General features: G+C 41.3%; 1 protein-coding gene across 1 annotated transcript in view; it reads right to left on the bottom strand.

The window, feature by feature from the left end:
• The window catches only part of ADAMTS3 (ADAM metallopeptidase with thrombospondin type 1 motif 3), a 279,556-nt gene that overhangs the window by 245,067 nt on the left and 11,132 nt on the right, over positions 1-23,357 (bottom strand). The window contains exon 3 of the mRNA XM_055434158.2: positions 11,404-11,810. Within this exon, the coding sequence (XP_055290133.2) occupies positions 11,404-11,810 (407 nt within the window). The remainder of the gene's footprint in view (positions 1-11,403; positions 11,811-23,357) is intronic.

Genomic DNA, 23,357 nt, shown 5'->3' on the forward strand with positions numbered 1-23,357 from the left:
CATATATATATTTCTATACACATACATATACATTTGGTATATATGATAAATGACATAAAATAAAATAAGATTTAACAATGAAATCAATTCATTGACAGGGTTATCTTGGTGTGTCTTGTTTTTTGAAAGTTAGGTAAACTTGATCAAATATCCCTTTAGGCTGTAAGCAAAAATCACTAAAACAACATTAGAAATAATCCTTCGAGATAGAAAGAAGTAAGGGATAGGAACATACAGTCAACACAGTAAGAAAGGGAGGAGAATACTTCAGATGGAAGAAATTAGAGACACACTGCTGCTGTTGCTAAGTTGCTTCAGTCGTGTCCGACTCTGTGTGACCCCATAGATGGCAGCCCACCAGGCTGCTCCATCCCTGGGATTCTCCAGGCAAGAATACTGGAGTGGGTTGCCATTTGCTTCTCCAATGCATGCATGCATGCATGCTAAGTTGCTTCAGTCGTGTCCAACTCTGTGCGACCCTATGGACAGCAGCCAACCAGGCTCCTCTGTCCACAGGATTCTCTAGGCAGGAATACTGGAGTGGGTTGCCATTTCCTTCTCCAATAGAAGGAGGTTAAACGAGGCACTTAATTCACCAAACTTGAAAGATTGAAGGACCCAGATGATGGGAGAAGTCAGATTTTTAAAAATCAACTTTCTTAACCCTCAGAAAAAATTTGGGGAACAAATTCTAGAAAAAAAAAAAGCTACTGAGAAAAATCTCTCTAAACTCCAGAGAAAAAGCTCCATGACTTCAGCAAAAACTTTCTACAAAGAAAAGCAACATAATTAAGGAATACGAATCTTGTCCTCCTCTCACCATGAATGCCCATGCAAGCATGTCATTATCAAGTACAGTCACTGAATCTGGTCTTAACATACATCTCTAGGATCTACCCTCCTTTTTTGTCTCCTTCTCCCTCTTGCATTAAACTTGCTCCTGTGTGTGCATGGACACTCAGTCACTATGGTCGTGTCTGACTCTCTGCGACCCCATGTACTGTAGCCTTCCAAGCTCCTATGTCCATGGGATTCTCCAGGCAAGAATACTGGAGTGGGTTGCCATGCTCTCCTTCAGAGGTTTTTCCTGACCCAGGCATCGAACCCACATCCTCTGTTCCTGCACCGCAGGTGGATTCTTTACCACTGAGCCACAGTGGAAGCCGCACTTGCTCCTTTATTCAGCTAAATACTGACCAAGCCTACTTTGGCTCGCCCATGTATTCATTACATATATTACAAAGTTCATGAAATCTACTTACCCCATCCTCTCTTCACGTTCATGGCCATCACAAATATCCCCTACTTTCCTCGGGGGCTCCTCCTCTTACCCATCCCACCCTCTGCCATCATCGGTGGTCCCTTTAACATACACGGTTATCTTTCCAATTGTCTGGGATCACAAATACTGCTTTCTCCAGGAAGCCTTCTATCATCCTTCCAGGTGTAAATAATCTTTCCACCACCTGGATTCTCATATTTCATCTACTCTAGTCTTAGAGCATATAAAATATTCCTGCCTTGTACTTTAGTTCGATTTTTGCATATCTTATATCTAGTACTCCTAGAAGACAAAGGTTATGCCCAGCTTACCTCAGTATTGCCCACAGCAATCAGTCTAGCGCTTTACATATCCTAGCTCTTCCAAAAGCTTTATTAACTTGATCAGTATTCCTAGAAGCAAAGATGCAGCCACATGATTAACAGTTTTTGCAGTCGAGGACCTTGAGGCTGGGTTTAGTTTACAAGAACTCTGTGACTTCAAAGCCTGATTATGCACAAAGGTGTCATATCAATATCTTGCTGTGCTTTTGTTCTTGTTTTAATGATAATTTACCGAGCAGCAGAAGAAATTAAAGATGTGGTCAGCACTATTTTCACAGTTCTTAAAGTATCTTGAGTATCTTTAAAAATCTATGTTAAAGTTCTAATGAAGTCCTAGTTGCCATGGCACTGAGAAGAATAGGAAGCATTACTTCTCAGGTCAACTTTCCCTCCCCTTTCATTTATTTTCTGTTTTCCATTCCTATACAAAGAAAGACGTGAAATACCACATTTATTTTTTTCCCCAATTTTTAGCTCACTCTTAAACGTAATTTAAAAATGTACTATATCAAAGTTAGAGAAGGTAATGGGAAATAAATCATAATCAAATTGATGTAAATAAAATCATAACCCAAAGGGGCTTCCCTGGTGGTTCAGTGGTTAAGAATCTGCCTGCCAATGCAGGGGACACAGGTTCAATCCCTGGTCTGAGAAGATCCCACATGTCATGAGGCAACTAAACCATGCACCACAGCTACTGAAGCCCGAGCACTCTGTAACCTGCGCTCTGCAACAAGAGAGGCCACTGCAAGCAGGAAGCCTGAGCACCGCAACTAGGGAGTAGCCCCCACTTGCAAGAACAAAGATCCAGTGCAGCCGAAAATATAAATAAATAAAATAAACATAAGTTAGACAAGTGGTACCCACAAACATGAATAGTTTATATCAGCTACAAAATGACTATTAAAAAGAAGTATTTTCAAAATCTCACAAGAGATATATAGCCAAAAATTTTGTGAAAGGCTTGATTTAATTCTGGATTTGCACAAATTAAGTGCAAAATGTGAAAATGATCAAAGACTTCACCACAGATAAGCACAACCGGGCTGCCTATCTGAGAAGGAAGGCAGGGCAGGAAATGTAACCAACGGCCCAGATCCAGCACAGGCAGGATTAATACTGTCAGCTCCTATGGGGCCAAATCTCAGGTAAGAAGCAATGAGGCTTATCACGGTCCTGGTTCGCCCAAACTAGTTAAACTAGAGGCCTCATAACTACTTTTTCCTTTCTACTTATGGAAATTAAAGGGTATAGGTGCTTTGGGCATCTTCTAACCCTGCATTGCTAAAAACAGCCTGATATAGGTGGCTGGAAGTGAAATGAGGTTTCAGTCCTTTGTTCCCCAGACCTACTGAAGTGTCTTAAATCAGCATGTACATGCTTAAGACACAAAACTCCCTCTGTCCCATCAGTAAAATACACATCTTCCACAGACAAGTTCCTTGGGAAAAAAAAGGTGGGAGGCTACTGGCTTTTAGAGATCAGGTTCTTTTCACGAAAGGAGACGTTCAAATGTCAACATCTAAAGATCAGTCCTTGAAAACTCTAAACCCACTATAAATAGCTACAGATTTGTATCTATTTTTAGTATCAAACATTTCATTTACCAGATTGAGCTGTATTTATAATCACTAGTCAAATATTCTCAATCCCAGGCACACTGGCTCACAATACTTTTTAAAATAGACTTTTAAAAAAGTGCCTCTGCAGCTAGACTTACTGAAATAGGCATAGAGAGGACATGTTTCTGAAGGGACCAAATCCCAAAGCAGAAGTCTTAAGGCAGGGAAGTCTGAAGGCTGTTTTCTTTACAAGTTTGTGGTTGTCCACAAGGACTTCATTTGGTCATGCCCCAAATCTAAAAAGGGTAAATTACCTCCAATAGTAATCAGATGTGACTATCACATGTTTTAGAAAAGAGGTTTTGCCTATGGCTCCCAAGCTTGAAGCTTTCAAGACTCCCTAACCTAACAGTGGAGATTTCCTATTAGAAGCCTCAGGATGGCTAAGAGTGGTTTTGAGTAAGAACAGGCAGGATGAAGAGGAGTTAGGAGGATTAAAAAAAAAAAAAAAACCCTGTGTTTTTACTGGCCTTTCCTGAGTTTATGCATTTTACATATTATTTTATTAGATGACCCCTAATGACTTCATTTGAGAAGGGCCTGGTATTCTCCAGTATTCTTGCCTGGAGAATCCCATGGACAGAGGAGCCTGGCAGGATATAGTCAATAGCATTGCAAAGAGTCAGACACAACTCAAACAACTTAGCATGCACGCACACACAGTGATTTCATTTGGAGGAAGGATTTCAAATGTTGCAAAATATTGAAAATTTCCGTCCTCGATAAGCTGCCTTGATCATAAAGTCAGCCCACAAGGAAATCACTGAGTTGGATAACCCAAAATAGCCATCAGCAGTCAGTTCTTCAACTCTCAACCAGCTTCCTCTGATGACAATCCAGAGCAATTAACAAAGGGATATTGTTCTCACTAGTCTAGAAAAATCCAGTTTCCTTATGTTATGAACACATGACATAAAGACTACTAACCAAATAACCCTTTATTTTGGCAAATTTGAAGACCACAAAATATGACTGTGAGCCGCCACTACTCACAGGGGAGATTTAATAGTGTTACACGGAAATGCCAGGGCTCTGTGGAATAAAGGAATCTATTTTCAGCTGGAATTCTCAGCCAGAAGCATCTTCCCACTCAGAAGTGGGTGAAATGCCTGCCATCACCATGACTCCTGACCACTGGACTCTTACTGCAGAGATACAGAAGCAGAAAGGTAACACGTCAATGGCCTCCAGCCAAAGACCACTAGGAACTCATCTGCAGTTGACAAGCTGGGTTTATTATGTTGCCAGGAGCCAGAACACACACCAGAGGGAACCATAAGCATCTCAGTAAGAGAGCTTTAGAAAGAACCCATTAACAGGATTTAGGCTTTGGCAGGGTAATTTGGAGAAGGATCTAGAGAATTGGGCTTTTTAAAAATAGGATGCTGTCAGAAAACAAGGACAACTCCATGACTGAATATCATAACAATTCTCACCTACAAGTAGGGTATACTAGAGTAGACATAAAGCTGTAATTGGTAAAGAATTAGCTTTCACTCATAAAAGATAATCTTCACAAAGGTTCAAAAAAGGTCACGCTAGACAGAACAGATACGGTTCTTGGCCACAGTGGGTGAAAATCACTGTCAATTCCTGCATGAAGAACACTTTGATGCTGATTTCAGAAACGCACAGAACAATATTTTAGATATCATGTATATCTATAGTCTGAGCTTCCCTGGTGGTTTAGGCGGTAAAGAATCTGCCTGAAATGCAGGAGACCTAGATTTGATCCCTGGGTTGGGAAGGTCCCCTGGAAAAAGGAATGGCTACTCACTCCAGCATTCCTGCCTGGAGAACCCCATGGACAGAAATTCCTGGTGGGCTACAGTCCATGGGGTCGTAGAGTCAGACATGAGTCAGACATCTTTTTTATATCACATTCTAGACCTTGGCTCTGCATATGGCACTTAAGGCAATTTTCTGTCTTCCTCCATAATGTCTAAGTTAAGGGAGCTTTCCTGTGATCACTTCATGCTGCTGCTGCTGCTAAGTCACTTCAGTCGTGTCCAACTCTGTGCGACCCCATAGATAGCAGCCCACCAGGCTCCCCCATCCCTGGGATTCTCCAGGCAAGAACACAGGAGTGGGTTGCCATTTCCTCCTCCAAAGCCTTCTCTGGATCATTTCATAGTTACCTGGAAGAAGTAGTATTAGTCAAGTTTCTGATGTTCAGAGGAATAGGGACAGCTAAGTATTACTACTTGCTTTTCAAACTATCTGGGGTAAATAAACAGTTTCTTTTCTCCCCAATTGGCCTCAGGCTGATAATTTTGTAAAATACAAGGAAAAGTAATTACTAGGAAAAAAACAAAAAGGACACAAAATAGCAGCCTCAGCTTTTTTTTTTTTTTTTTTACTGTTAGTTCAGTTCAGTTCAGTCGCTCAGTCGTGTCCGACTCTTAGCGACCCCATGAACCACAGCACACCAGGTCTCCCTGTCCATCACTAACTCCCGGAGTTCACTCAAACTCATGTCACCCAAATCGGTGATGCCATCCAGCCACCTCATTCTCTGCCATCCCCGCCTCCTCCTACCCCCAATCGCTCCCAGCATCAGAGTCTTTTCCAGTGAGTCAACTCATCGCATGAGGTGGCCAAAGTATTGCAGTTTCAGCTTTAGCATAAGTCCCTCCAATGATCACCTCTAGAATGGACTGGTTGGATCTCCTTGCAGTCCAAGGGACTCTCAAGAGTCTTCTCCAGCACCACAGTTCAAAAGCATCAATTCTTCGGCAATCAGCTTTCTTCACAGTCCAACTCTCACATCCATACATGACCACTGGAAAAACCATAGCCTTGACTAGACGGACCTTGGTTGGCAAAGTAATGTCTCTGCTTTTTAATATGCTATCTAGGCTGGTCATAACTTTCCTTCCAAGGAGTAAGCGTCTTTTAATTTCATGGCTGCAATCAGCATCCGCAGTGATTTTGGAGCCCAAAAAAATAAAAGTCTGACACGGTTTCCAATGTTTACCCATCTATTTCCCATGAAGTGATGGGACCAGATGCCATGATCTTCGTTTTCTGAATGTTGAGCTTCAAACCAACCTTTTCACTCTCCTCTTTCACTTTCATCAAGAGGCCTTTGAGTTTCTCTTCACTTTCTGCCATAAGGGTGGTGTCATCTGCATATCTGAGGTTATTGATATTTCTCCCGGCAACCTTGATTCTAGCTTGTGCTTCTTCCAGACCAGCGTTCCTCATGATATACTCTGCACAGAAGTTAAATAAGCAGGGTGACAATATACAACCTTGACATACTCCTTTTCCTATTTGGAACCAGTCTGTTGTTCCATGTCCAGTTCTGACTGTTGCTTCCTGATCTGCATACAGGTTTCTCAAGAAGCAGGTCAGGTGGTCTGGTATTCCCATCTCTTTCAGAATGTTCCACAGTTTATTGTGATCCACACAGTCAAAGGCTTTGGCGTGGTCAATGAAGCAGAAAGAGATGTTTTTCTGGAACTCTCTTGCTTTCTCCATGATCCAGTGGATGTTGGCAATTTGATCTCTGGTTCCTCTGCCTTTTCTAAAACCTGCTTGAACATCTGGAAGTTCACGATTCACATATTGCTAAAGCCTAGCTTGGAGAATTTTGAGCATGACTTTACTAGCATGTGAGATGAGTGCAATTGTGTGGTAGTTTGAGCATTCTTTGGCATTGCCTTTCTTTGGGATTGGAATGAAGACTGACCTTTTCCAGTTCTGTGGCCATTGCTGAGTTTTCCAAATTTGCTGGCATATTGAGTGTAGCACTTTCACAGCATCATCTTTCATGATTTGAAATAGCTCAATCGGAATTCCATCACCTCCACTAGCTTTGTTCGTCGTGATGCTTTCTAAGGCCCACTTGACTTCACATTCCAAGATGTCTGGTTCCAGGTGAGTGATCATGCCATCGTGATTATCTTCATCATGAAGATCTTTTTTGTACAGATCTTCTGTGTATTCTTGCCACCTCTTCTTAATATCTCCTGCTTCTGTTAGGTCCGTACCATTTCTGTCCTTTATCGAGCCCATCTTTGCATGAAATGTTCCCTTGATAACTCTAATTTTCTTGAAAAGATCTCTTGTTTTTCCTATTCTGTTGTTTTCCTCTACAAATATAGTAACTATGCCAAAGTGTGATAAAGTTTCTTTACGCAGTCTCACCTTCAGTATTTATCTTGACCTGGGTCTATGGACACTCTCAGTACTGCTCAAAAGTACTGTTATTTTATTTATTTATTTATTTTACAAATCACAGCCTTCTGCTTAATATAAATTAATTCTGTCTCAGACCACTATGTATTTCAAATATATATAGTTTGCTGTAAGGTAGCATTAGAGAATAAGAGGTGAGGGGTTTCACTCAGGGAAAAGGCCAAGGTAAGAGCTTCCTAATCTCAGTGAAAAATAAATACCTGTGGCTGCTCCCTGTGACTAAGAATCTCAAAAGACCCACGAAAATAATCAGATCACAGAAATCCCATTGACAATAATCTACAATAGACCCATCCAGGTAGGGCTTCACTGGCATTCTCTTCCATAGCAGGAGACTTCACTTCATCTTACTGAACAGAGATGTTTCCATTGACATTTTTAGGTCAGGAGGAGCTCTGCTTTCTACTAAAACAACTTAGATTTGGTTATAATCCCAGAGCTTCCCAGGGAAATGGCTTTCTAGCCCATCAGCTTAATCCTCAGGCATCTATGTGATCTCAGTATCCCTGTTTCTCCACCTAAGGTCAAGAAGGTCAAATTTAAATCCCCTACACAGCAAGTTAAAGGAACAAAAAAGGGTTTAAGAATCAGATAATTAGCCAAGTTTATTTACATTCACATCAGTTTTACTTCCTACTTCACCTCAGGTAAGGTGCTTATTCTATCCAGTGCAATTTTAAGAATTTGTCCCTAGCTTAACAAAGTAGTAGTCACACTCTACTGATCTGCTCTCTATTACTGAGCTTCTAGTCCTGCCGTCCTCTTTATTCTTCCTCCATAGCTGCTATGAGCTGGAAACTCTAAAAAGCCTTCTATTTAGGTATACCCGCAGAGTCAGCACTGCCTGCTATAAGCTGGACTCCTCTCTTTTCCAAGATCAAGCTCAAGGCCTGAGCCATGTATGCCTGGTTAGAAACTCTGTCCCCATTCATAAAATCTCTCCAGAAGATACTTCTCTTTATCACAACATTTTTAAGTTGAACATAATTCTAGTATGCATGTGTGTGTGTGTGTGTGTATATACATATACATGTATACCAGATATTTTGACACAAAATCTAAGGCAAATTTAACCTCTTTGAGCTCCATGAGAATGGTAATCATGACCATTCCTTTCATCATTTCACAATGCCTGAACAGCGCTTGCCCAGAATTGACTTCTCAGAAATATGTTTTAATTAATTAAAGGATCAAAGAATGGAACAAATAAATACACTGGTTGGGTTGTGCACACACACACAAATGGACACACTATGTCAATGTACACATGTCAACAGTTAATACCATACTTTAAAAATGAGAAATCAATCTTAATTATTAATGTATATTCATAAGTAAGTAAAGTCGCTCAGTCGTGTCCAACTCTTTGTGACCCCATGGACTATAGCCTACCAGGCTCCTCTGTTCATGGGATTTTCCAGGCAAGAGTACTGGAGTGGGTTGCCATTTCCTTCTCCAGGGGATCTTCCTGACCCAGGGATCAAACCCGGGTGTCCAGCATTGGAGACAGACGCTTTACCGTCTGAGCCACATACTTCATACCTATTTTCCTCTTCCTTACAACTATTGCCCTATATTTCTGTATCTATGATTAGATCATTTGACATGTACAGTAAGAAAAACACTGATTGCTAAGTCAGGTTTAAAAACTCACTATGATAACCCATTAAAATAATTTTCTTGCCTTTTGCCTTCCTTAAACTGATTTTCAAGTTTCAAATCTCCTAGTCCAAGTTTCAATCTTAACCAGGGAGATAAAAAGTATGTAATCTTTTTATGCTATAAAACTTAAAAATAACATTGAATTGAGTTTTATACTCAATATACTTTACTTAGAAGTATTATAAAATAGTACCTTCTATGTAATTTATTTCCTCTTATACTCTAGTAGTGTTGAATCAAACTCTTAGTGAATATTTTAAACTTTGTCTTCTAGAAGATGTTTTCTTTCTATTGTTTTAGTCAGTAATTTAGTTAAGTCAGATCTATTAAACATTTGTGTGGAATGAGAAGAATCTCAGAGATTTCTTGTGTCTTCAAACCCTATAGCATGCTCTAGCACCAAATGTGATGCTGTGAATCTTAAACTGAAAGGGTCCAACTTGGAGAGCTGCCACACATGCTCTATTCAGTTTTCTGTTCAGGCTTCTAAAGCCCTATAGAAATCTAGAGGCAGTACTAGACCTCCAAATAAAGCCTGCAACCATGAACCCAACAGTCCTTGAGTAAAAAATATGGCATCATAACTCCTCTGGGTGGTGCTTATGCATTAAGAGGATAGTAACTGTGAAGAAGGCTGATCGCCGAAGAATCGATGCTTTTGAACTGTGGTGTTGGAGAAGACTCTTGAGAGTCCCTTATACTGCAAGGAGATCCAACCAGTCCATTCTAAAGGAGATCAATCCTGGATGTTCATTGGAGGGACTGATGCTAAAGCTGAAACTGCAATACTTTGGCCACCTCATGCGACGAGTTGACTCACTGGAAAAGACTCTGATGCTGGGAAAGGTTGGGGGCGGGAGGAGAAGGGGACGACGGAGAATGAGATGGCTGGATGGCATCACCGACTCTGTGGACATGAGTTTGAGTGTACTCCGGGAGTTGGTGATGGACAGGGAGGCCTGGCGTGCTGTGATTCATGGGGTCGCGGAGAGTCGGACACGACTGAGCGACTGAACTGAACTGAACTGAACTGAGCAGAAGATTGGCGAAGGCAATGGCAAGCCACTCCAGTACTATTGCCTAGAAAATCCCATGGATGGAGGAGCCTGGTGGGCTGCAGTCCGTGGGGTCGCTGGGGGTCGGATGCGACTGAGTGACTTCACTTTCACTTTCACACATTGGAGAAGGAAATGGCAACCCACTCCAGTGTTCTTGCCTGGAGAATCCCAGGGACGGGGTAGCCTGGTGGGCTGCCGTCTATGGGGTCGCACAGAGTCGGACATGACTGAAGTGACTTAGCAGCAGCGCAGAAGATTGGAGAAAGAAATGGCAACCCACTTCAGTGTTCTTGCCTGGAGAATCCCAGGGACGGGGGAGCCTGGTGAACTTCCGTCTATGGGGTCGCACAGAGTCGGACACGACTGAAGTGACTTAGCAGCAGCAGCAGCAGAAGATTGAAGGTACTGTTAGGGGACCAGCCAAGGTAGGAGGAATGCAAGGATTGTTTTGAGAACTCCCAGAAGAGAGACAAAACAAAGAGAATAGCTGTGAACTCCCAAGAAACAGCAGCCTGGCAACCATAGAAAGAAAAATGATTGCTCTTTTTGAACAAAGGCTTGGAGTCAACTATGAATGGAACAGGCATAAACATTGACACACTTCTCAAATAACATCTGGAGATACAAGACAAAAATATTTCACCTCTTCAGAGCGTGTGAAGAAGGGTCAGTTACTATTAGCCTCAGCCACAAAAATGAAGAACAATATATGGGTATTTCATTCAAAAGCAAGAGAAAATGAATCAAAGCCACCATACAGAGAGAACGACACCTCAGGTTCATACACTAATGCGATTTGAACAAATTCTGACACAGAAGCACCTTGTTTCCCATTTCAGCATTCTGAGGGGGGGGTGCAAAAGAATGCTTTCTAAATATTTTCTTTAATAAAATACCTAATGTTTCCTCATAAGAAGGGAAATACTATCATTTTGAAGGAATCTATGCTTCTTTAAAAAGTTGTCAGGATGATTTTAAAGAAATAAGGAAATAAAATTCCCAATGTGATGCAAGTGGACATATAACCAAGAATGCTAAAATAGTTGTCTTTGGTTTCTTAGACTAATGTCTTCATGTCAAAATGAAGCCAAAGCACACTTCTTTGACAATGAAATGCTTTCTAATGCTTCTTCCTGAACTTGAAATATAATAATGAGGCTTTCTTTCCACCTCTACTTTCCAAACCATGCTGAAGCCATGCTGCACTCCCAAACACCTGCAAACACACAGACACAAAAGGCAAGGAGTCTTACCAGACCATCACAGTTGCTAATGGCAACAGAGGTTCCTGGAATGTCCATGATGTCACCAACATAAGCACAGTTGGTCTGCAAAGGCTCTGTTTTCCAGATTCTCTCCGAAGTACTTCCTGGTTGATGATCATCAATGGGGTCGGTTATATTCCCAGGCACCAGAGATGCCTCATGCCATTCCACAACTGCACCAGGAGCTACCAGCTGAGTGTTGGGCTTCAGTCGCAGATGAAAATCTCTTCCAAATGCCGTGATGTTAAAGAACAATTGCTCAGAGTTGGAAGACACGTCCCTCGTTGACCTCTTTTTGTGATTTGCAGAAAGAATATGGGAGAGATAATGTCCTTCAAAATTTGTGCTGACAGGAGTCACCAGCTCATACTCTCTCTGTCTCTTTATTGGTAAATCTGTGGGATGAAAAAACAGAACTGTAGAGCCCTGTATAACAAGAGAACACAGGAGAATGTAACACAGGCATCAAGGGCCCACCTCACAAGACCACACCTCAACCTGCATAATAAATTTATTCTTGAATCATCTCATAAGCAGTAAGTTTTGAGAATTCAAATCATTTCTCAAACACATTTAGGTAACTCTGTGTTAAATGAATCTTTAATTTTTAAAAAATTTCACTACATGTGAATACTCATCTCATTTATGTGTTTGAGAATATGAATAAAATAACTTTCCATAAATTGTATCAAGCTTGCTTATAATCAAGACATACACTCAATGTATCATTGACATAACTAGTAACTGCTACAGACTTTTAACAAAGTTGCTACTATGTAAAAGATATTTTTCCTAATTGCTTCAATTTTTTCCTTGTAAGAATCCTAGAATTTATACTTATAACAATAGTTTTGTGTATTAAACACAATGTACTTTGTGCTGTATCCACCACTGGCCTGTAATTTATACACTGTAGTTTATGGTGCTGCAATTGATATGTATTTTTCCACCACACCAACCCTAATAAGCATACTTCACAGGTGAGGAAACTGAGATTCAGGAGGTATGTGTCCAAGGTCACATAACTGGGAAGCTCAGCTTTATCTTCACATCACACTCCAAAGCCCATACACTCCCTCTGCTTCATCATGTTTGTGTCCCAAAAATCACAGAACATTTTCAGCAAATGAGGAGAATGGAGTAAAAAAAAACATCTATAAGTTGAATACACAAGTACTGGTTAGTCAAGAGCAAATAGCACTGTTATTTTGTACCATATTCCTTACACGGGAAAGACCCTCATTTGAATACGAATTCAATATTAAGGGTCCACTTTATAACATGGGTGGCCACTCACATGTTTTAACTGAATTGCACAATTAGAACTTAACTGTTTAGCCAAATGTGAGTATTGTGTCTGCTGAAATGCAAACATCCTTGGGAAAGACAACACATTAAATGAGCCATTTCTTCCTTAACAGAAACAATTTTGAAGGCAGAAGGAAACAAGCAGGGCAACAAGGATGAAGAAAGAACAAACACATGGAAAGGAAAATCTAAGAGCATGAATTTAAAAGTTCTCCACCTTCATAATTCTAGCCTCAGACTAGCCCTGTAGGTATGACAAAGTAGGTATGAAAAAAAGTATATGATTCACAAAGATTCCTCACCTATGGAAGCTTCAAGATGTTACCTAATACATTAGTATATTGGACCCATAAGTGAATCTACAACCTATGTTCTTAAAGTGTTTTATAAAATCACTGTGAAAGGTGAAGTCACTGAATTGTGTCCAACTCTGAGACCCCATGGGCTGTAACCCACCAAGCTCCTCCATCCATGGGATTTTCCAGATCAGAATACTGGAGTGGGTTGCCATTTCCTTCTCCAGGGTATCTTCCTGACCCAGGGATCAAAGTAGGGTCTTCCACATTGCAGGCAGACTCTACCATCTGAGCCACCAGGGAATCCCATAAAGTGAAAGTCACTCAGTCATGTCCAACTTTTTGTGATCCCACGAACTATACAGTCCTTAGAATTCTCCAGGCCAGAATACTGGAGTGGGTAGCTCTTCCCTTCTCCAGGGGATCTTCCCAACCCAGGGATCGAACCCAGATCTCCAGCATTGCAGGTAGATTCTTTACCAGCTGAGCTACCAGAGAAGCCCCAACAATCACTGTTTCCATTATTTTCCTACTTTTTAAATAACTCAAACATTGTGTAAAGTACCAGAAGACAAATGAAGATATTTTGCAACCTGGAAATTCCTTGAGTGCATGTTTGCTACCCTTATACCACTTATAATGGCCAGTGCATTTAAACATAATACCTGTTTTTATCAAGTGTATACAGCAAGTGACACAGTCGTACGTATTCACTAGGCAAAGAAGGAGTGAGGAGGGTCATATCACAGAGTAAAGTGAAGCCTGCTTCCAGGGAGCAGAAGCAACCCAATTCCTGCCTCTTCAGGCTCTCTACATCATGAAGACCTACATAGGTGTTGGTGTATGCACAGACACACAGAGTCGGTCTCCCTCACAACCAAATCCATGAGAACACTTTCATAAATTCTGGCTTAGAGAAAGAACTTGAAATTTGAGAGAATGCACTCAAGTGTCACAGAAGCAGGGTGATGGAGGGGGAAGTTTCCACAGGAAGAGATGAACTGGGCTCTTGGAGGTGGACTGACACAGCCAACCCCAAACTAATTCCTGGAGGATAAGGAATTCCCCACTTAACTCAGTATTCCCATCTCATATAAGACCTTGTCCTCACCAGGGTCTCTTATCAGTAGGATGTATTTACTATGTATGAGTTAGTGATGCAGGCAACTGGAGAACATCTGCTTCGTCTCTGCTGATCCACAACACTGACTTAACTATCCATGGCCCAGGAGCATCCTGCCACACCAATGATTCCAGTTGTAACTCTTTCTTTAACCATCGGTTTACTGTTTCAGGGAAAGGAAGAACAACATTTCATTTTAATGCATGGATTTCTCATCTCCATTGAAGGGAATTCACACAATCAAAATCTAGACAATATACTGATGCCTGGATTAAGCAACTTGACAACTAGAAAGTTTAGGAAAAATGCAGGGCATCTCCTCCACACCCAAGAGGATACCCAGAGTTTCATCCTGACAGTGAACCATACATCCTAGATTTTCTGGGGTGAATCCATTTTTCCACTGTCAGACAATATGTTCTGAACTTTTATTCAAAATAAAGATGGTATGTTTGTATAGAGCTTTGTCTTCTTCAACTTTAAATAATAAACCATGCTTAAAATGTACACAGAAGAAACACTTTTGAAATTAAACTCTGAATGAGTCATTTTCCAGGTGGGAATTAAAGAAAAAGATGCACTTAATATTCCCTCAAGCTACCACCCTGTAGGACAGCAGTTAATGAAACTGACAAAGGAGCTACCCAGTCACCTGCCATTTATTACAGAATAAATACCAGGCACTGTGCTTTGTCCTGGGGGATACACCTTCTCTAATTCTTACAACAATCACAGTTGATAAGTATTATTACCCTTAGTTTATAAATGAGAAAGCAAACCTAGAAAGCCTGACACATAGCAAACAAGGAGCCAAAGAAAATTTTCAATTCTGATCACCTTGACACTGAAGATCACACTCTCATTCAGAATAGAGGGAATATCTTGCTGGCAATTTCTAATTGAAGACCTGACTTATAAAGGAAAACAAGAATGCTGATGGTCTATCTGAAGCTAACCAACCAATTTTGCCTCTACTGCAGCTTCAAAAACTTTGTAAAAGGCTCTTAAATTCTAGCTCTTGGGGAGAAAAATAAAGGGATAGGTGGGTAAAGCTCAAAGTTATCAATGGTAATCTCATGCTACAATCACATATGCAAACCAATGTTAACTTACTGCATTCAGAAATGAAACATTTCACAGTACCAAATACTTCACAAAGCAATACAGCATATGGTCAAGGAACAGATTATAGTGTCAAAAAGCAGCAAGTCAACACGTGAACTTGAGCAAGTTTTTTTTTCTAAAGGCTCAGCTTCCTCAATTGTTAACTAGAGGTTAGTAATAGTTCTAACGTCATAGGAGAGATTTAAATGAGATTAAAATTTAAATCCAAAGGATTCTGCAAGTTTTAACTATTTTAACTTAAATGTAAAATAGCTACTTATTAAAATATTACCCACGTGCAATTTTAAAATGCAAAACTAGGGACTTCCCTGGTGGTCCAGTGGTTAAGAGTCTGAGCTTCCAATGCAAGGGACATGGGTTTGATCCCTGTCTGGGAACTAAGATCCCACATCCCTGTGATGTAGCCAAAAAAGCATAAATAAAGTGCAAGACTCTACAACTGTCATCCCAGATGGCTGAAGGGCCACAGTTATAGGCATGTAAAGGTTTGTGTGAGCCATAAGTTCCATAAGCACAGAGATCCAGGGCCACGGTAAAGCCACACTGGTCACTAACTACCCAAGCATGACTTAGAAGCAGTGAATTTTGATACAACCCACTGGCATCTCTGCAAGCCCGGTCTGTCCTGCTCTCCTATCCCCAGTATGGATGAACTATCTGTGATCTTACTTAGGAGCAAAGCCTCCACTCGTGTACACAACCTAGCCCCTCTTGCCTTAGCAAGACAGCTTCACCTACTGTCCTCTCTTTCTTTGCTCATCAATTTTCCCCATCACTAGATTGTCCCCACCAGCAAATAAAGTTGCCATATTTCCCATCTTTAGCAAACACACAAAAACCTTGATGCCACATTCATCTCTAGCTAATTTCCTATTACTTCGCTGTCCTTTATAGCAAAACATTTCTTAAAAAAAATTGACTGTATTAGATTTCTCCAAATCCTCTCTTCCCAATCTTGCTCTTTCTTGAACCCAGTCCAATCATGCTCTTGTCAAAGTCACTAGTAACTCCACAGTGCTAAAACCCATGGTCCAGACTCCATCTTCTGACTTGCTCGGTTTCTCTTTCCTAAGAAACACCCCCTTTCTTTAGCTTCCAAAACTCCATTCTCTACTGGTTCTCATCTTTTCCTCGGTGGTCTCCTCTTCTCGTTCTCCCTTCTCACATCCCTCTATTCCCATGACTGATACACACTGGAGTGCTGCACGACTTGGTCACAGACTCCTCTTCTGCATGTGCCCTCCCTGGCGTGGCGTACTCTGTCTCACGACTTCGAATGCCTTCACCATTGTATATCTCCAGCCCAGGATTCCTCCATAAGTTCCTCTCTCATCAATTCAGTTGCCTCTGGATCCTCTCCCTGTGCATAGTCACTAGGCACATCAACACATCCAAAAGTAAACTTCCAACCTTCCCACTCCCAAACCTGCACCTTCTCACCATGTCAGTAGATGGCAACTCCATCCTCCCAGTTACTCAGACCAAAAACTCAACTAAATCATCCTTAATTCTTCTCATACCACACACAACATTTTTTAACAAATTTTACTGACTCTACCTTCAAAAAAATCCAGACTCTGATGACTGCTCACCACCTCCCCTACTGCTATCCTAGTCCAAACCACCACGTTCCCCTTCACAAGTCATCCTCAAACCAGAGCCAGAGGAATACAAATGGAAGATCACGTCACCCTTCTCCTCAAAACTCATTTCACTCAGAGTAAAATGGCTTGCAAGGTCCAGCACTGGGAATTTTCACGTCTCAAGGTCACTGCACTCACCATTTCCTCTACCAAAATATCTTCCCCTGACAACTGCATGGCTCAGCCCTCCATGCCTTCAGGTCTTCACTTAAACTTGGCCCTCCCATTGTCTTTCCTGATCCCAGGAACTGTGTCATCTTGCTTCTGCATTTTACTTTTCTCCACAAAACTTGTCACCAACTCACATACTATATATTTTATATATGTCTGTTTGATCACTTCTTAATGTGCATGCTTAGTCACTCAGTCATGTCCGACGCTTTGCAACCCCATGGACTATAGCCCACAAGGATTCTCTGTCTGTGGAATTCTCCAGGCAAGAATATTGGAGTGGGTTGCCATTCCCTTCTCAAGGGATCTGCCCAACCCAGGGATCAATCCTGGGACTCCTGCATTGCAGGCAGATTCTTTACCATCTGAGCCACCAAGAAAACCCTTGTTTCTTTACACCTGCTAGCATCCAAGCTTCAGGGGGTAGGAATTTGTATCTGCTTTCCTCACTATAGTTCTCCAGTGCCTAAAACTGACTCTAAAGCCACCCAATAAATATCTGCAAATGAATAAATGAGAGCAACTTGAGCTTAAAGAAGCACCAAAAATTAGAATGTGTCCTCTTTTCCCCAAATAGTAATTATCATCAAGTGATCGATGACAGCAAACCACACAAGTTTGTAGCCCTCTGTAGCCCGAATCTGCTTGAAAATGTGGGGGATATTTCTCATGGTGTCTGCTGGCCTATAAATTCAAACATTTCACAATATCCTGAACTGACATTTTAAGCCACTAAGAACAACAACAAAAGTGTATCTAATCATTAAAACAGACCTCCTGGAATGCAAACACAGAGCCCCCTCATACTGAGGAACCAGAAGCAGGAAATTAGCCCCTCCTCTGCAATCCCTTTGGATATTCATAAAATTATAACCACACAGTCAAAAATAAAGACGACCTTGAAAAACCATCTCATCCTTGCCTCTTTCTTACAACTAAGGTATCTCAAGTAGAAAACATCATGTTTTCTTAAGGTAGGGATGCAATGCCTTTCACCTGCCGCCATTCTCTGTGAGGGAAGATTTTTCTCTGAATATCCCGGCCTCTCTGCCCTCCTTAACTCACTCTTCCCCAGTGAAGAGGCATGATGGATGTGAATAGCCAGTCTGGGAAAAATAAGCAGCCTGTGAAGCTCAGCATGCCCTCATCCTCATTCTTCCCGGGAAGGAAGGACCCTGTTAAGCACCCTGTCCTTTCTGATAAGGACCCTGTTCTCTTTCACTTCAGGTCTCCCTACCCCAGTTCAGGCCCAGTCTCAGCCCAGCACTCCTGACACACTGACATGGGGTAAGGTGTCCTGTCAGCTGGCCCACTGCCTGCCCCTGCGAGAGCCTTGTGCTTCACCCTGGCCTCTTTTGTAAGAGATCTTTTAACCATGTTTTCAGATTGAGATAGTTCTCAACATGTTCAGACCAGGCAGGTCAGAGGAGTATGTTTAATTGTGATTCTGGACACTAAGACTTTTTATGTCATCACTCACCTGAAAAAATTAGAGAAATAGACTTTAATTCATAGACTTGCTATAAGAACTGAAAGGCCTAATCCAAAGTGCTGGATACAGTATCCAGCACTTAGGAAGGGCTCAATAAGTGTTAGGTATTAATATTACCCTGTTATTTTTTCCTGAATAGTTTCGACTAGTTGATCATTATTTCAGGATAAGATTAATTAGAAAACTGATACTTTTATTTCTAAGTCAGACCTGAAAATTGCTTAGGATACTATCTACTAATCAAATCCCCTCACTTCACACATAAGAAACTGAAACTCAAAGTTAGGTAATTTAGCCTGAATCAAAAACTTAAGTCGTCATTTAAGGCTCTCTGCATTCTGCCCCTAACTTCTTTTTGATATCATCGCCCCTATTACCTAAAGAAACATGCTAATGTGCTCACTACACCTTAATCACACGACTGATTAATCACTCTTGCCTTTAGAGACTCCTGCACCCTACTGCATTGAAAGGTCTGTTGCTTTCTATCCATCTACTCAAATCTAATCCAGGCCTCACAGCCTTTCTCAAGTCCCAGTTTTTCCAAGAAAACTTCCCTGCTTACTTGCCTTAAAGTACAGACTTCATGGTCTAAGCTTCCTAGCTCTGTCATACACTGTCTGCATAACAGTTATAAAATAAATCCCTATGGGTGAAAAGTTACATGTCGATGTCATATCCTTCAGAGATTTTAAGCAATTTGGGGACAGAAGTGTGATGTTAAATGTGTTTAAATATCCCCAGTGTACACCAGTCTTCAGGGAAAAGAGAAATTAACATCTGTTTTTGGAAGTGGGGATTCCTGGGGGGAGGGCTCTCGCAGCATGACCCCATGACCCAGGCGTTGGGATCATCTTAACGCCTTCACGCATTTGGCCACATGCGCTCACAACTGAGGACAGGCAGCTTGGTATCCTTCTAAATATGTTGTAGGACACTACACAAAGGTCTCCCAGAGGAGACTAGATGTCCCCAGCACATTACGAAGACCATAATCTAGAACAGCAAGAGAAAAGAAGCCTTCAGTAGTATAATCAACAGTGTTATGACCAAGAATGGCTGCAGAATAATGTTCTCATGTATCACAGCAATTTTTAGCTGATCTAATTAAAACCAAAGCTACCCCAGGCACACAGAATATTGGAATACTTGTGATTGATGCAATGCAGCTTTGCGTATTAAGTTGTTTCAGTCATGTCTGACTCTTTGCAACCCTATGATCTGAAACCTGCCAGGCTCCTCCGTCCATGGGATTCTCAAAGCAAGAATACTGGAGTGGACTGCCATGTCCTTCTCCCAGGGATCTTCCCAACTCAGGTATCGAATCCGTGTTTCTTATGTTTCCTGCACTCAGGTGGGTTCTTTACCACTAGTGCCACCTGGGAAGCCCAACGTGGCTTTAGTTCCCAAGTAAATAAGGAAGTAGGATATGATGGTTGTATATGAAAAGTCTGGAGTCAAAAAGCACAGCATTTGAATGCTGGTTTCAAGCTGATGTGCTCTTTGGCATCCTGCAAACAAATCACAAAAATACAAGGCTCAGACAGGTTACCTATAAAATAGGAAGAAGAGATAAAACCACATAAAGGGCTTGGTCCATCTAAGAACATCTCAGTAAATGTAAAGTTAGCTGCTGCTACTATCCCCATCCAGCTAGAGCTATACAAGAAGGAAGTCACTTGTGTCCCAGCTCCCCTCGGGCCTCTCCCATCTCCATTCCCAACCCAAGCTATTGTTTCTGATGGTTAGGAGGGATATTGAATGCCATGACACCAAGTGGCCTGAAGTCCAGACTTGTTCTATGAACCTATGCTCCATTACCCAAGTCAGAGACTGGGATTCTCTCCCACGAATTGGCTGATTGCCCTACTATAGAGGCAGTCACACAGGCAATTTCCTTTATCAGGTATAAATTCTCAGTATGCAACAATCTGGCCACAAGAATGAAATCAAATAAGCCTTTTCAAGATTTGCTCAAGAAGCCGCTCCAACAACAACATTTCCAAATCCTGAGCCAAGGGTAAGAGAATGAATTTCATCAGAAATGACAGGGGCCAGCTGTTCCAAGAGAGATGTGAGTGGGGTGAAGAGTGGACATTAAGAGGACATCACATGCCAGAGGCCTCACCCAGGCTGTAAACACCAACGGAGATGGGGACACATCTTCTCTCAAAGGCAATTAAAAACTAATCATGATAACAGACTGAAATTCTGAATGCAGCCAAATTCCTTTTTCCTCACTTCATCTCCTCTAAGCTGTTATCACCACAAGGCAGAGAAACACTTTGATGTCTTTTAGTTTAGTTGCAAACCTATTTTCACAACTCTTGGGGGGGTTGCGTTTTTTTATACTCATTATTAAGAAAGAACAAATACTTGTGAACTTCAAAATTCTTCTCATTTTTTAAAAAATCTGGCTTTTTCATAAACAATTGCACAATGTTTATGTTCAAGAGAGTCATTTAGGAAAGAACAGCACATTCTTTAGCATTCCAAAACATGAAATCAGGTAAGAGGAGATATTTTAAGAAAAGAAAAACTATTTTGCAGAAATATATCCAAGTATTTTCTTTGTTTGCTTCATCTTAAAATGATCAAATAATCAATAACAGGCTAACGAGTTTTTTTTTTTTTTTTGGTGCTGTGCTGTGTGTGTGCTCAGTCACTCAGTCATGGCTAACTCTTTGAGATCCCAAAGACTATAGCCCACCTGGCTCCATGGGATTTTTCAGGCAAGAATACTGCGGAGGGTTGCCATTTCCTCCACCAAGAGATCTTCCCAACCTGGGATCGAACCCCCGTCTCTTGTGTCTCCTGCATTTCAGATGGATTCTTTACCACTGTGTCACCTGGGATGCTCCTTTACTTTATTAAGTGAGGCCCAAATGCCAAAATCTTAACGTTTCAATCTCAGTTTTTAAGAAGCACTTTTACTGGTTACATTTATCATCATTGGAAACTTTACAGACACAAGAGAAAAATCAGACATTCTAAAAATTAATATTTCTCGTACATCTTACAATTTTTTGATGGATAATACTTTTAGAGACTAATATTGAGTCTAGAATTTAAAGCCAGGAAAAGTAGCATTTATCCCCAGGGCCAAAGGCTGAGGAAAATATGACCGATAAGAAATGTGGATAGCAGCTTTAAAGGTTTTCACTGAAATCTTACTTGTGGTAATTATTTTTTCCAAATCTAAAATAGTCTGGTTCATGGTTTGACAAAAAGTATGAAAAACCATCTGATATGAAATAACCAACCTTAACTCCATCTGAAGACTTAATCCCTCTTTGCCACGTGATGTATTTACAGCTTCCAGGAATTTAGATACAGACATCTGGGGGTCTTTTCCTCTGCCGGCCACAGCCACCAGTTCCCATCTCAAAGTACTGGAAGTCCTCACAGCTGTGGTGTTATTGGACATTTATGACTCCCAGCATCCATCCCCTCTTGTTCTTTAATTGAACCTCAGTTTTCCCTCAGGTTAACTGTCTCACGCTACACTCTCAGTCCCTGTACATCAAGAATGAAACATCTCAATCCAGGCTAATCTGAGCACTGCCTCACTGAGCACCAGGCATGGCTTGAAAATAAGCTTTTTTTTTTCCTTTGGCAAGAGCCTGGCACATGCACATCTAATTAATACTGGTAAAGACAACAAAAAAGGAACTTTTCCATGTGTTAGCAGCAACCCAATTCCCTCCATCCCAAGATATAACATTTTAGACTCTTTTTGACTGTTCCATTTCTTTTCTCTGGGATGTCTGTGCCAATTGCCAAGGAAGAGGACTGTCAATAGTAAATATTGTGGTGAAGGATCTGCAAGCATGGGGTTCAGGAGAGGGCTCCAGGCTTAGGTGGAGAGGGCTCCAGGCTTAGGTGGAGAGGGCTCCAGGCTTAGGCTAGGATGTAAATCAGGAAACTAAGTGGACTGTCATGACAGGGGCAGCTCTGGTGGACACACATTCACTGAACGGTTTTCCACACCTAATGATAAAAATACAACATATGATTCAAGCCGAGTAGCCAATAAAAGCTTTACCAGGAACTACTACTGGAGCTGCCAAAACAGAAGTGTCTTGTCTAGTGGGGTGAAAGGTAGAATGATAGCCTAGAGTTGCTGGTGATGGTCTTTGCCACAACTTGGATCTTGGATGGTCACAATCTTATGCTACTAGAGAAATAAAGCCAATGCAAAGGGAAAATGAGAGAGAAAGAAAGAGAGAAGGAAGAGAGAGGGGAAGGGAGAAAAGGGATGGAGGAGGAGAGAAGGAGAGGCAAAGGAGGAATGGGGGGAAAGAGAGATTGATTTTTGACAGTATTTGAGACCTAAATCCAGCTATACCTGATTTTGATTATCTGATCAATTTTGTCTTCCTTATTTAACTTATATGCAGAGTACATCATGAGGAATACTGGGCTGGAAGAAGCACAAGCTGGAATCAAGATTGCCAGGAGAAATATCAATAACCTCAGATATGCAGATGACACCACCCTTATGGCAGAAAGTGAAGAGGAACTCAAAAGCCTCTTGAGGAAAGTGAAAGAGGAGAGTGAAAAGGTTGGCTTGAAGCTCAACATTCAGAAAATGAAGATCATGGCATCTGGTCCCATCATTTCATGGCAAATAGATGGGGAAACAGTGGAAACAGTGGCTGACTTTGTTTTTTGGGGCTCCAAAATCACTGCGGATGCTCATTGCAACCATGAAATTAAAAGACGCTTACTCCTTGGAAGGAAAGTTATGACCAACCTAGATAGTATATTAAAAAGCAGAGACA

The sequence above is a fragment of the Moschus berezovskii genome, chromosome 5 (assembly GCF_049115385.1).
Source record: "Moschus berezovskii isolate FMDL1 chromosome 5, NW_MosBer_1.0, whole genome shotgun sequence".
NCBI classification, from domain to species: domain Eukaryota; kingdom Metazoa; phylum Chordata; class Mammalia; order Artiodactyla; family Moschidae; genus Moschus; species Moschus berezovskii.